Consider the following 15,586-nt stretch of genomic DNA (forward strand, 5'->3'; position numbering starts at 1 on the left):
AGAGAGAGAGAGAGAGAGAGAGAGAGCGAGAGAGAGAGAGAGAGAGAGAGAGAGAGAGAGAGGTGATGGAGGCACAGATAGAGAAGGGAAGAAAATAAAGAATGAGATGGAGAGAGGAGAGGAGAGGATGGTGAGAGAGAGAGACAGAGACAGAGAGAGAGAGAGAGAGAGAGAGGGTCAAGTTAGGGAGTATAGTACATTCCCTAGTGTTGCTATCCTGAATACAGAAGTAGCGTACCAGCAATCCAGTCCACGGCGAGGCCACGTATGCCATTCTTGCCTATGCCGGAAGTGACAATGTCCTCAAGATTAGAGCCATCAGGGTGCATCCGATGAATCCCATTCTTATCGCCTTTATCGTCGAAATTGCACCAATAGATCCACTTTTCGGCAACATGTACAGCCACGTGCAGGGCTTGGAAACCTAGAAGAGCATTACAGACAACATGATACTAGTGACACTTTTAAACATATCATCTACAAACAACGTTGTGTGTATCGATTCCTATTCGATGCCCATTACAACTTTACCGGCGCTAACTGCTCTGTGTGTTAAAGGGCTCCATCTAATGTTGTTGATATAATGAAACAAAACAAAAACATTTTCGAGGTGACAAACCATACAAGTGATAAAAACAAATGGCACATCTGCTTTGTCGCTTACCCTCAGTGCCACCTACTGGTGGGAAGGCCATCTCGTGCTCGCTGGAGTTGAGTGTATAGCCGCTGATGGCAGAGAGGGTGGAGATGACGAGGAACGAGGTGTGGTTCTGACAGTGCGTTTCATTGGTCAGCTTGAAGCCCGTTGAGCAGACGCACTTCCTGCTCGTGTCACCCATTGGAATGCAGATATGCTCACACCCTCCATTGTTTATCAGACACGGATGATCAGTTGGCTCTACAGGCACACAAATATATATTCTTGTGGTGCATGCAGTTAACCGATGTTAATTTACTGACTGCAGTTAACACACACAGCAAGTGATAATAACAATCAATGTACAATTGAACATAAACATGTTTGCAAGCTTCTATTGACATTGCTTTTTACGATTCATTGCTTTTATAGTATTAGGTTTTTTGTTTATTTTATTTCATATGATTTTATAGTTTATTTTTGTAAGTCATTATTTAGACTTGATTATAAGCAGTCAATTAAAAGTATATAATTATGGAAAATTATATTGAGTTAGGCTTTCTAGCAACTAGCAAAGCCTAGCAATTACTAGATATGTATCATCTACATTAAATCTCAATAACTAGCTGTGCCATGACTTGCAAAAATTATAAACTGTAAAAAATAATCCAAAAGATCTGACATCTATATCTTAAGCACGTTATTTTTAACAGATGGCTGTCCTCGTGCGCATCCGACAAAACAAGCAAACCGCTCGTCTTTCCAGCCTGCCATAGAGAGGCCACCTACTGGCATGCGCTCAGCACTTACTCGGACGGTCGATGGCGATGCGCACTTGCATGATGTTGGGCGTGTTCCTGAGCAGCACCGTCTCCTTGTTGTCGTCGATGCCGTTATCCTTGCCGCGGCGACCCAGCTTCTCGTAAGCAGTGTCGCCATAATAGAGGTAGGAGCCCTGCACGGCGATGCCCTGCGGTGACGCGACGTAGTGCTCCAGATGCTTGCGTGCACCAGACGACGTTGACACCTTCTCGATCTGTGCGCGCGAAAATGTAGTATACATCGTGAATGTGATTGAGCTGACGACAGCTGAAATCGCTACGCATTAAACATCCGTTACATCCTGTTATGGGCCGCATCTGTAGCAGGTTAGTGTGGGATTTCTTAATTATTCTTTACTAATGTTATTATTGTTTATTAAAATTGTTATTTTATTATGCACATAACTTTTTGGATTTATTATTCTTAACTGAATAATTATTGGTCGGTTAGTTTCAATGGTGAGGATAATTCTGAGATCTGCCAGAGCCTCTGTGATTTTCTAGAAGGATTTGGAAAAAATTCCCATTACTGTTGCCATTATACTTGGATTGGTATTCAAACCAACAATATTCCTATAGATAAAATAGAGTCTCGGAATGCTGCTTGCAAGAGTGTATAGTCACTTACCCAGCTTGCATCGGCCATTGTATAGTAAACATTATTGTCTGCTATGTCCACTGCGATGTAATCAAGGTTGTGCAGATTAGAAGAGACAAGAATTGTTGGGTTAGAGCCATCCAGGTTTGCAGACGCCACCTTCCTAGGCACACCCTGTCCACCCTCATCCAACCAGTACAGCTTGCTGTAAACAGGAGAAGTAAATCTCATGTGACCCAAATCTTTGTTGAATATGCTGAATATGCTGAATATGTTGAATATGTTGAATATGTTGAATATGTTGAATATGTTGAATATGCTTCAGTTCTGTACAAGCTAAATCCACATTTCAACTAAAATATCCATCTATGAGTCACGACTGACGCACTAAAGACACCATACATTCCTTATCACATTCGGGCTTTTAACCGGGATAATAACCCCCACCCCCACAAATTCCTTCCCCGACTCTCCCTCCCCACACTGCGAGGAGGCAGGCTTGACAGCAACCTCTCTCCGGTCGCGCGACGTACCCGTGTATGGGGTCGACAGCAATGGCGGCAGGGTCGGAGACGCCCGTGCGCGACGAGTTGTGCTGCAGGATGACCTTGCGGCGGCGCACGTCGCCGTCGACCTTGATCACCTCGATGAGTCCTGCCGCGCGATTGCCGACGTACAGGTTGCGTCCGACCCAGTCAAACGCGAGGCTGTCCGCACTGCCGATTATCGACGTGTTGTCGAACGCCGTGCGGTTCGTGCCGTCAAAGTGAACGCGCATGATCTTCACCTGCGACGAGAGGAACAGCGTTAACAGAGTGACGAACGTCAGCGCGACATTATCGCAGCATGCGCTCGCACTGCACGTCTGAGCTGCATTACGGTTCTTGTCTTTGGTTTTTTGTCGACGATTCCGGGTATTTGAATAGCCTAGAGCTAAGAAGGTGACGAGGATGGTAACCTAAATGTCCTCATCAAAGGTAGGACAGAATCATGCGACAAGTAAAGCTGGGACCAGCACTGGTACTAATACTGTAAACTGGCATGCAATAAGAAGAATGACACGAGTAACGTTATATAGTATAAGTTATTGTAGGGTGCTTACATTGCACGCCAGAGTTGTATTACATGCTGGGTATGTGTGAAAGTACACTACCCTTGTGCGTTAAGTATAATCCACGTATAAGTATGTCCCTTGCTATGTAGGGTTGACAAAATCGGCAGTCCAGCCCAGTATTTCAATGTTATATGGGTTAGTGCAGTGTCAGCTCCTCTCCATGGCTAGCACTTACCTTCTCATTGCTACTGCTTGGAGAAGCAGTAGGACTGGTTGCCGGTTTTTCACTCTCAACCCAGTAAATCCACTGCTCACGCTTGTCGTAGTCAAAGTCACCCGTGTTCTTAATGCCGGTGACGGGCACAAAGCCATTGAACAGCTCTGTCTTTGGGTCGATGCTCCTTCCGACAATCTGACCTGGCTTCTTGCGCATGTACATCAGATATTCCTTATCATCTGTGACACACAGAGACAGATGACTACCAACACACTTAGAAGTTGACGTAAAGGGAATGAAATAGACGTGCCATTATACATTGAGCACACTTAATAAAACCTGAAGAATTAAAGGTAATGAACACAATGAATTATTAAGCATATGTTATGAACATAGTGGCAATTAATTATAGCTTATATGAATATTATACGATTTATATGGTATATGCTGGAAGCTGTGGTGTATCTGGTTATTGTTATTTTTAGAATACATACATACACACACTGTGAATCATATGTCTTCAGCATCATTTAAATAATTATACATCCTCAAATAAGAGTGCAATTTTCCGAAGAAGTGTTACTGGTTGAAGGTGGTTTTAATAACTAAACAGCTAAAACCAAAGTCTAATATCTCACTCTGCTTACCCTTCTTGCACTTCTTCAATGTCGAGTCAAGTAACATGCCCATGGGACACTGGCAGCTGTAGCCTAGTGGTTTTGGTGACAGCAAACACAGATGACTACATGGCTTGCCAGCACATGGGTTTGACGCTGAAAGTATCAATATTCAGACAGTGTTCTATGTTAATGGTCTCAATTCTAGGATGCAATATATAATATATATATATAAACATACACAAAGATCATAGTTTAAATGCTTGGCAAGGCAACGGAATCCAAATAAATATACTTCCCTTTTTACTTTCTATATTAAAGAGCAGTATATAGTTCTATAGATAAAAAAATATCAATTTCATTTACCAATCAGCAATTGCAATATAATAATTATGTTAACGATGCATAGCCATCATTGGTGCAGTCCTACAAACCTTTAGGCTGTCTAACTGGGTGATGCACGATCAGATACAGTGGTTTGTTGAGTCCTCTTAGGACTATGCTCTGATTGGTGCAGGCAAATTTGTCACAGCTCATCACTGCATTGCTCTCTCTGTCCGTCCAGTAGACAGTGTCTTCGAACAGAGCCAGTGCGTGAACGTGCTGTAGAAACTAGGGGAAGCAAATCGTACGTAGCATTTTACATGTCGGTCAACTGGTTCCAACAATGTTTGCTATGCATGGCACATTTATGAGCTCTTCGATTTAAAACGTGAGTCTACCTAGATAACTTATTTCTCACATGGGTTGAAATCGTTTTGTCAGGAATAACAAGAGGATATCTTCAACAAGCGGATATCTTCAACAAGAATGATTTAAAATCTGATATCAATGAATCACACTTTTTTGAACAGAATTCCTCAGCAACTACAGAAACACTTGCATATAAGGTTTTGTACTCACGTGGTCATTCGCAACAACCTGATGCCTTCCAGATCCATCATAGTTTGCATAGTCAATGTAATCGAGCCTACTGTCGGCAAAGTACACCCGCTTGGTTGGATAGTCAATGGTCAGACCGTTGGGCCAGGAGACTTTAGTGTTGATGATTGTCGTGCGATTTGACCCATCTAGCCCGGCTCTCTCTAACCTTGGATGATCTCCCCAATCCGTCCAAAACATGTAGCGTGCGCTGTGTGTATCAAAACACAACATATGTTAGCCATGCAACTACACACGTAGCTAGCGCAGAGACATGCACGAGTACCTCCTCCACATCAAGTCATCCTGTGTAACATGTGATAGTGACGTATACTGCTATATGCTAAATGAGACGAAATATATATGCTAATGCCGGATTAGATTAGAATGACTGCAGATTTCACACTAGATGATTCTTGCTTTAAATTGTAACTGAATGTATGAACACTACACCTAAATGCTAGAAACTACTACAGCTATAGAACACTACTGACTAGAATGTTGTATATTAAACTATCGCACAGTCCCGACTCCCAATGCACAAGCATGACTGCTCTGAGAAATACTCTGTACAGTTAACATGTTAAGACTGTTAAGTAACGTAACCATGACCTACCCGTCAGTTGGGTCTATGGCAAATCCTCGTGGGTTGGTGATATTCTCATGGAACAAAACTCGTCTGTACTTGCCATCCAGCGAGGCTACCTCCACGGTTTCCAGGGAATAGTCGACCCAGTAGAGGTTACGAGCAATCCAGTCAACGGCCAGTGCCTCCGTCACATCAACACCACTATCAATGACCTGTGAAGAGATAAAAGTTGTTGAAAATTCTTCTTGTATGGTAGGATTCACAGCTCTAGATGTAAAAACGTATAAACATTACAATAATAGGACAATCTACACATGATAAATGTATATGCAGACAACAAATATCTGTCCCACATTTATATCATGCATAATAATAATAATCTACTCATATATGAAAGTAACAAAGGATCGGCCGTGCACAAGCGACACGGTTGTGTGTATTCAGGTACGCTATTCAGGTAGCATGTGTGAAATCACTATAACATGGCGACTGTCCGAGATACGATCGTAACTTTATAGAACATACCGTCTCAACATTACTGCCATTAGTGAATGCCTTCTTGATCACTTTCTCCTGCATGTCTGACCAGTAGATTTTATCCTCTAACACATCAAAGCCGATGGCCACGGCGTACTTGACTGGGATCGGAAGCTGATCGGTCATATCAAGACGCATGTTGCTCCTGATGAGGTTTTTACGATTCGACAAGACCAGGTATGCGTCGGAGATATCTGTGATGATGCAATGACACAATAATGACATGACAGCATAGCTACACGTCAATACATTCATTTATTATGCCTCCAATAACGTTAACGAATCCATTACCTCATACGTGTCAAAACATAATACCACACGGAAATCAGTTTCAATTTGTGCTATGCTTCATACACAAATAAATGGACAGTGACTAATGTCCACATTCTTCATGTGGTTCCTAGGTTGAAAATTTCCAATCAGCCGATACAGTGCTTTTTGGGATAGTAGTAACACAAACACAACACCAGTCACCTTGGCTCATTGGAGTGGTTAAATGACAGTGGTAGAGAATTAGCAGCAACTTACTGACTGCCTTGCAGAAACGTCCATCGGGAGAAAGGGCGTATCCATCAGTGCAGGAACACTTGTATGAGCCCTTCTGGTTCTCACACATCTGACTGCATCTGCCCGGTGGATCACACTCATCCATGTCTGCAGTACAAGATTTCAATATTGAAAATAGCATAGTCCATATACCAAAAGACCATGTGTCTTCCATCATCATGCATGCCTATAGTCTTGCATAGCTATGCGTCATCTTCATAATCCCCGCTATTTACCAGGAATGCAAAAAATAACATTAATAAACAACAAATTATTAGCCAATAAAGTAGTAAAAAAGGTTATCCAGAAAATTATATCCAGAGTTAGGTAGCTGATCATATTCACACATGTAGTGAGAAATATACGCACCAATACAAGTGGTTTGATTCAGCTTTTGTCCCATTGGACAGTAGCACTGTGGTCCAGTCGGTGTGTCGATGCACTTGTAGCTACAGACAGCCTCAACAGGCTGTGCTTTGCAATCAGACAATTCTGTAAATGCATTGAAATCTATGTAAAACCAAAGTTAAACAGTTTATACTGCACACAATTACTGTATGCTGCTATTATTAGGCTAGGCCATAAATTTAATAAAATGTAACTATTACTTTTGTTACATTTATAAGCACCAATAGTGCCCAAAACCGCTATATCACGTAACAAAGCTGAGATTAACTAAAGTGATAATTAATTATGCATAATTAAAATCACTGTAATTGATTACTCGGTGCCGAACAGTACCCTAACTAGGACCGGCCTATACCTGTATAATGCCATTAGTATCTAAACATATTATTAAGTGATCTTGACCGCAAGTTGGAAAGTTGGAATTGAAACAACAATAATACCAGCTTTGAATCAGTAACATTTGGCTCAAATAGGAAACATTTATTCTCCATTATATTGATTATCAACCAGATTTAATGTCTTAGAAAATAGGATATAACCAACAAGACAACAAAGTACATGAGAATAAGGCAATCACACATTTCTTATTGACTCTAGCATCACATCTTTATGATTGCAGTGCCTAGCAGTGTTATATTCACGTATCTTACCACAGCCAGGTCCTTCATCCAGTCTGTTGGGGCAGTCAATGTTTCCATCACACACCTGCGTCTGGTTGATGCAGGTCTTCAGGCCTGGACACTTCCACTTATCATATGAACACGTGTACTCATCCGTAGCTGAAAAAAAAAGTAAACACATGTAAGATAAAGGTGACATTGACTGTACACCGACAGTGGTGCTCACGGTCGATCGATGGCGGAATACATTTAAACGTTACAATACAGCTGAATGCATAAATTTTAAAATCATAGTTTTAACAATACTTACAAGACATATATTAATTAGTGCATAGATACGAATAGTTGGTTATAATGATCTCACCTCTGTGTACGACTGCTGCATGAAAACAAAATGCAATATTTTTTTACATTGACTAACACAGAGGAGATGTTTTTAGGCTACCACGTAAACGATGCACTCTTGTCTGATAGTTCTAGTATGCAATTCAAAAATTTGGCACTAAACATAAAAAATCAAAGCGTGCAATTCATCGCAGTTGTAACACACCGAATTTGCACATTATCCTATTGCGCTACAGCTTCAAACTTGCAATAACATTAGTTACATTACACATCTAGACAAATAAAAAAATGTGATAGGTCGTAAATAAACAGATGGTCTTCCCTAAATGAGTAATGATAAAGGTTAAACAAACAGGCTAATAATGCAGACAAGAAATACGTGTTGACAAGTGCGTGACTCACAGCAGCCATGTTGTGCCGATTCATCGCTGCCATCGCCACAGTCATCCGAGCCATCACACACCCATGCCTTGTACACGCAGTGACCATTGTCACACTTGAAATGGTTTACGGGGCAACTCACAACACCTGCATAGATAAAACATTTCAATATAATTATAAAACATGTAAAACACTGACAATGTGCAACAATTTCTACACGTGATGTATCACAAGTCTTTTGTATATGGCTCGGCAATACGAGTGATTTATGTCACCTAATGTATGGTTTCTTGTGAAATGTTAAAGTATAAATGACCTTATAGAATTCACGCTGACAGTATTATGTAGTACACATACCAACGTAGTTCACTTGATTTGATGCGTGAATAATATATGCTTATATTTATACAGTCAAACCTGAATAACAACGTCATTAAAGGGAAACCCCCAAAAAAAACGTTCTATATAGGCAGATGTCTATAGTTTGTTTCAATGTATAGCTGCCACTCAAAGGATGCCATATACCATAAGCATCCTTTATTGATCTATGTGTATATTTCACACAGGTGTCTGCTAACACAGGTTTGGCAATATATGCTTGAATGCTGTTCAGAATTACCAAATAACCTTGAACATTGTTCTATACTCACTTGAGTGCCTAAGTGCAGTATACATGCACTCCCGAGTATGTTTGATCCTTCTGATTCTGAATGACTTCGAAGTTTAATTTGGGTGTTCCCCGGCTTTATGCAAGAGCCTTATTTATGAGATGGTGACTATTGAATGCCCTAGTGCTCTCTCTAAAAACTATAGGTGGGGCGGACATCCGGGAACTTTTGACTATTTGACCGAATGTAGATTCGAGCCGATGAAAACAAACCGTAGTAACGCACCGCTCAATGCCCGCAGCGCATAGTGCCAAGGAATTATGTGGTGTTTGGATGCCGCAATCACTGTCTTTCAAGTGACAAAAAAAAGATCATTCTTTGAGCTGCCGTAGCCCGAGAGGAGAGACAGATGGCTAACAGCAATTAGTCAGGAGAACGAAGACGGCGTAGCAATGGTGAGAAACAGTGGGAAACGGGCGAGTAGTCTCGCTGAAAGGCAGTTTTTTTCACACTTCCTGTGAAGTCACATAATGTTTCTCGGTCGAAATAAACAAAGAAGACCTTCAAGAACACGCCTGTCGAGTTTAAAGGGGCTACCCCAACATTTACGGAAATGACATAGGTCTCAATCTGGACATCATCTCTATCCTTGAACCGCAGCGGCTCCATTCAGGCGGTGTCTATATTCAAGCCGGTACGGGAGATTACGGTACGCATATATTTGCTAATATATTGACTAATCGTGCGTCAATAAACTCAATATTCACAGAGAGCATAGCTAAGACATGTGTCTATAGGTATCTAGAATTTTAAAAATTTACTCATCTGAAATTCACTTTCGCGCGCATAACTAATCGTGCATGACTAGCATGACTAATCGTGCCGCTTCGTGAGTCAATAAACTCAATATTCACAGAGATATGAATTCAAGCCGGTACGGGAGATCTTTTGCATAATATATTCTAGATACCTATAGACACATGTCTTAGCTACACTCTCTGTGAATATTAAGTTTATTGACGCACGATTAGTCAATATATTAGCAAATAATTATATATGCGTACCGTCATCTCCCGTACCGGCTTGAATATAGACGCTCCCAGCCGATTCGCGCTTTGTTTTCATCGGCGCGGCTCACCAGACGTATTGCTAAGGGGAAGTGACGTCACTCCGCCCCCACCTATACCTAATTTAAACTTCATACACATAGTTCTATCAGGATTTGATAAAGCGATAAATTGGCACTGTAGCCTGAAGACATACCACAGTCCTTCTCATCTGCATCATCAGCACAGTCCGGTGTGCCATCACACTTCCAGCTCGATGGCACGCAGACTCCTGACCCACACTGAAATTGTGTCGCTAGACACATACCTTTCTCTGGCGTCGCTGCGTGCAAAAGACAAAGAACACAACTCACACACACGCTCACGCTCGCGCAAAGCAAGTACAGCCAGGGAAGTGCATGCACTAGTTTGCATGACAAATCTACAGAACAAGCGGCTATGCGAAGCAAGCCAACACAAAACGCATGTAGCTTTCGCTCGTATTAACTTCGACCGCTGCAGTCGTCGGGAATCAATCCATTTCGAAACGCGAATATCGACTGGCTTCGTCGCGACGATGTGGAGGGGAGGACTTACGGCAACCGATCTCGTCCGAGGCGTCGTTGCAGTCGTTGTGGCCGTCGCAGCGCACGCTCTGAGCAACACACTGCTTAAGGTCGCTACAGGTAAACTCAAATGACCGACAACTGACCGGTGGGCAGTCCTTCTCATCGCTGTTAATTAAAGGTGCGTGCGGTTATTTAAAGGCTCTTGAGCTTTCAATTTTTTTCGAATTTCATCGAATTTCTTAATTTCTTAATATTGAATCATTTTTGCTAATTAAACGATATTGCAGTTCACGGTAAGTCTTCATTGGGTGATACAGGGATTATCAAAACAATTATCAACTTGACTGAATGCTATAGGAGCACAGAATTTCACCAGAAAATGATTGCAGTTGGTATGCAGTCTCTCACACGAGAGGTTTGTGTCAGAACGACTGTGCAACAATCACCTGTTGTCGTAGCAGTCATTGTCGCCATCGCATACCCACACATTATTGATGCACCGGCCGTTATCACACACAAAGTACGTGGATGCACATGTGTGGTTTCCTGCAAAGAAAACGTCCGAGGACGTTCCTTAGCACACTGATAAGGAACACGTTTTAATAAACGAGCGCACATTTAAATGAATACTATAAAAACAAAATAAACGAAGGCATTCGGCGTGTAGTCATATAATGGAGATGATGGTCATGTGTATACTTACTGCAGAAACTACCCTCGTCACTCCCGTCCTTGCAGTCGTTCTCTGTATCACAGATCCACGTACGTGGGACGCAGTTGCCATTCGTGCACAGGTACTGGTCACCCTGACATGTTTTATTCGCTGTGAGGAAGATCATGCATAAACATTAAACATCTACGCTGCCACAGATAATTTGCAAGTAGTTGCTAACTAAACAAATCTCGCTGAACGTCTATGACCATGAAAGAAGCACAATCACTTTTGTCAGCAAAGGACATTTCTGGGAATTTTATCCATAATTAAACCACTTTTATGATCAGTTTGCCTAACAATGCTGTAATGTCGCAATCTTGTGATCTGTATCGTATTAAAAATTCAAAGTGACAAAAGATAGCATGAAGTGTGTTTCTCAATATTTTATCTCTTGGTCATTATTCATTTAAGATTTTTGATGATACTAACTGCAATCATAACAACTGGGCAAAAGCTGCCAGAACCCAGCAGGCAGTCCCCTGTGTAACCAGTGATTTCCAGATGGGAGATATAATTACAAACTTTGCAAAGTTGTATCTGCAGCTCGCTTTCCGAAAACAGCTCCCCTTTAAAAATCCCAGTTTACAAGCGGCCATCTTTGCTCACACCACTGCTGGGGATGGCTCGACCAGAGCGCAGAACTTACGACAATTCATCTCATCAGAGCCATCACTGCAGTCGTTGTGGTTGTCACAGAGAGAGGAGCTGGACACGCACTTGCGCTGGTTCTCACACTTGAAGTCCGTCGCCGCACACGTGATCTCTGCAAGATGGACACACAGATATGCTAGGCACGATGGAGACTCAGGTAGAATAAGCATGGAGACTCAGACAGAATGAGCATGGAGACTCAGACAGAATGAGCATGGAGACTCAGGTAGAATGAGCATGGAGACTCAGGTAGAATGAGCATGGAGACTCAGGTAGAATAAGCATGCAAGCTCAGATAGAATGAGCATGGAGACTCAGGTAGAATGAGCATGGAGACTCAGGTAGAATGAGCATGGAGACTCAGGTAGAATGAGCATGCAAGCTCAGATAGAATGAGCATGTAGACTCGGGTAGAATGGTAGAATGAGCATGTAGACTCAGGTAGAATAAGCATGCAAGCTCAGGTAGAATGAGCATGGAGACTCATGTAGAATGAGCATGGAGACCGAGGCAGAATGAGCATGGAGACTCAGGTAGAATGAGCATGGAGACTCAGGTAGAATGAGCATGGAGACTCAGGTAGAATGAGCATGGAGACTCAGATAGAATGAGCATGGAGACTCAGATAGAATGAGCATGGAGACTGAGGCAGCATGGAGACTCATGCAGCATGGAGACTCAGATAGAATGAGCATGGAGACTCAGGCAGCATGGAGACTCATGCAGCATGGTGACTCAGCAGGCATTGACTCAGGCAGCATGGAGACTCATGCAGCATGGAGACTCATGCAGCATGGTGACTCAGGCAGCATGGTGACTCAGGCAGCATGGAGACTCATGCAGCATGGAGACTCATGCAGCATGGTGACTCAGGCAGCATGGAGATCATGAGCATGGTGACTCAGGCAGCATGGTGACTCAGGCAGCATGGAGACTCATGCAGCATGGTGACTCATGCAGCATGGTGACTCAGGCAGCATGGAGACTCATGCAGCATGGAGACTCAAGCAGCATGGTGACTCATGCAGCATGGTGACTCAGGCAGCATGCGTGACTCAGGCAGCATGAAGACTCATGCAAGCATGGTAACTCATGCACATAGTGACTCAGGCAACATCTGCGAGGACCTCATGCAGCATGGAGACTCAAGCAGCATGGTGACTCATGCAGCATGGTGACTCAGGCAGCATGGTGACTCAGGCAGCATGGAGACTCAGGCAGCATGGTGACTCATGCAGCATGGTGACTCAGATAGAATGAGTATGGAGACTCAGGTAGAATGAGTTCCTAACGATGTCAGCCTTACACAGTCCTCAAGGGAAACACTTATAAACACTGTCAACAATTACTGCTATTATAATAGAACATGTCTGTTTTTGTTATCTTACTTAACAATCCTGCCACTGAACTAATGCCACAATTCTCACTTAATTACGACACACACGATTATTTTATACCATTTACTGACCTTGCTTGACTTATGTTATTGCTCACCTACTGACTTATTGCACCCTGCAATGAATCTTTCTACTCATTTAATTTTCATGGAACCCGTGTGTTACATATTGTCCTATGCGTATACTGTCACTGCAGTCATCGCCACAACTCTTACCTGTGCAGTTTGCCTCGTCAGAGTTGTCATAGCAGTCATCATCACCATCGCACTTATAGAAGAAGCTGATACAGCGCCCATTACCACACTCAAACTGCCACAGGGAGCACAACTTCTCCTTGACATATGCCGAGTCATCGACGCAGGTCTTATTCTTATCATCTGTGACATAAATGTATACAATGGAATACTAGAGCAATCAATCTTCCAGTACTTCAAAATGGCTTCCCGGCTATGTTAGTTTTTCAGTTTCCACATAATGAGTCTGCAGGCAACGAACTGTATCCAATCATATATTGTAATTTTCCTTTCATAAGACAATAAACATATTTTATAAACATTACTACGGCACTGTACACCAGTGGTGCCTATTCGAAAATTACACTCTATTTATAACTGATACATCCAGATACATGTTGCTCAATTTCAAGCAGACATTTTCTTTTTGGTTCTTATAACAAGACGTAAAAACAGTTTGTGATGATTACGAAATTATAATAATAATGAAGGCTTCGTCAGCATATTTCCCTAGTCATTTATTAATAATTGGAGAGCTGGAGCTTACCAGAAAACTTCATGCCCATGGGACAACCACAGACAGCCTTGATACTGTTGGAACCGTCCGGCACAGGAAAGCAGAAATGACTGCACCCACTAACATCACCTACACATGGATGATTATCTGCACCAAAAACAAAAGAAAGGTATTACTGCCGTGTGTCATCCATATGTCAGATGTGCTCAAAATACAGAAACAACAATGGATTACTGTACAAAATCACAATCTTACCCATGATTGGCTGCTGAATATCGCTGAACACTTTCACGCCAAAGAGCCGCTCTTTTGTTTCATTGTGAATCTTGAGTAGGCCGAAGCCAGATGTTTTGTCAACACGCAGCAGACCCTGCAGTCGCCAGTCAGTGAAGAACAGGAAATCTGTTGAAACATCAAAATACTTCATTATTCATACACAATCCGACTGCAGAAAACCAAGATGCCACATGCAATGAGCCAATTTTGAATTTTGAAAAGCGTGGTGCACTGCGCAACCTTTTACCTACCAGACATACTGTTCATCTATCATCAAAAAATGATAATTATAGACATTACCGGGCTCGTTTCGCCACCACTAAAGGTTGAACACACTGTCTGCACATCATCAGACAATGACAGCCATTCCATCTGCATTAGTGTTAACCAACACACATAGTCCTCGCGATCACCACAATAAATCGATTAAAATCGATCGTCGATCGGTCACGCGCAAACAGATGACCGATACCAAAGTTCTGAGCGATGTTCACGACGCGAGCGTGTGATGATGGCGCGCAAACAGACGACCAATACCAAAGTTCTGAGCGATGTTCACGACGCGAGCGTGTGATGGTGGCGCGCAAACAGACGACCAATACCAAAGTTCCGAGCAATCTTTGCAGCGCGAGCATGTGATGGTGGCGCGCAAACAGACGACCAATACCAAAGTTCTGAGCAATGTTAACTTCGCGAGCGGGTGACGATGGCGCGCAAACCAACGACCGATCTTCACGACACAAGCGTGGCGGTGGCGGCGGCGGCGGTGCGTACCTTGGTAGACGATGAGCGAGAACGGGTGCACGACCTTGATGTTGAGCGTCTGCACGTCGGAGCCGTCGAAGCGGCAGTGCTGGATGCGGTCGAGCTGTGCATCGCACCAGTACAGCCGGTCGGCGGTAAAGTCGATGCTGAGCCCGTTCGGCCAGCCGAGCTCGCGGTTGCGGATGACGACGCGGTTGCTGCCGTCAAGGTTCGCGCTCGAGATGTTCGCCGGCCGGTCCCACTCGGAGAAGAATAGCAGTCTGTGGAGGAGGAACGAAGAGTTCTATACATGGGAGGCACGCTGAGGAGGAGGAACGGAGAGTTCTACACATGGGAGGCACGCTGAGGAGGAGGAACGGAGAGTTCTACACATGGGAGGCATGCTGAGGAGGAGGAGGAACGGAGAGTTCTATACATGGGAGGCACGCTGTGGAGGAGGAACGGAGAGTTCTACACATGGGAGGCATGCTGAGGAGGAGGAACGGAGAGTTCTACACATGGGAGGCATGCTGAGGAGG

The 15,586-nt window shown here is 43.2% G+C and overlaps 1 protein-coding gene across 2 annotated transcripts in view; it reads right to left on the reverse strand.

The window, feature by feature from the left end:
* LOC106810551 (low-density lipoprotein receptor-related protein 2-like) overlaps positions 1-15,586 on the reverse strand; it is a 109,210-nt gene that overhangs the window by 34,683 nt on the left and 58,941 nt on the right. For both annotated transcript variants that reach the window (XM_014813935.1, XM_014813940.1), the window contains exons 19-42: positions 15,078-15,328; positions 14,283-14,429; positions 14,058-14,174; positions 13,493-13,654; positions 11,876-11,992; positions 11,218-11,337; positions 10,961-11,060; positions 10,543-10,679; positions 10,163-10,288; positions 8,313-8,438; positions 7,596-7,724; positions 6,907-7,029; positions 6,520-6,645; positions 5,980-6,185; positions 5,482-5,666; positions 4,848-5,076; positions 4,379-4,556; positions 3,975-4,100; positions 3,346-3,566; positions 2,590-2,843; positions 2,087-2,261; positions 1,448-1,673; positions 665-898; positions 239-424 (exon numbers count right to left, since the gene is read on the reverse strand). In XM_014813935.1, coding sequence (XP_014669421.1) covers positions 239-424; positions 665-898; positions 1,448-1,673; positions 2,087-2,261; positions 2,590-2,843; positions 3,346-3,566; positions 3,975-4,100; positions 4,379-4,556; positions 4,848-5,076; positions 5,482-5,666; positions 5,980-6,185; positions 6,520-6,645; positions 6,907-7,029; positions 7,596-7,724; positions 8,313-8,438; positions 10,163-10,288; positions 10,543-10,679; positions 10,961-11,060; positions 11,218-11,337; positions 11,876-11,992; positions 13,493-13,654; positions 14,058-14,174; positions 14,283-14,429; positions 15,078-15,328 — 4,001 coding nt within the window. The remainder of the gene's footprint in view (positions 1-238; positions 425-664; positions 899-1,447; positions 1,674-2,086; positions 2,262-2,589; positions 2,844-3,345; positions 3,567-3,974; positions 4,101-4,378; positions 4,557-4,847; positions 5,077-5,481; positions 5,667-5,979; positions 6,186-6,519; positions 6,646-6,906; positions 7,030-7,595; positions 7,725-8,312; positions 8,439-10,162; positions 10,289-10,542; positions 10,680-10,960; positions 11,061-11,217; positions 11,338-11,875; positions 11,993-13,492; positions 13,655-14,057; positions 14,175-14,282; positions 14,430-15,077; positions 15,329-15,586) is intronic.

This window comes from Priapulus caudatus, unplaced genomic scaffold (assembly GCF_000485595.1).
Source record: "Priapulus caudatus unplaced genomic scaffold, Priapulus_caudatus-5.0.1 Scaffold17, whole genome shotgun sequence".
NCBI lineage: Eukaryota > Metazoa > Priapulida > Priapulimorpha > Priapulimorphida > Priapulidae > Priapulus > Priapulus caudatus.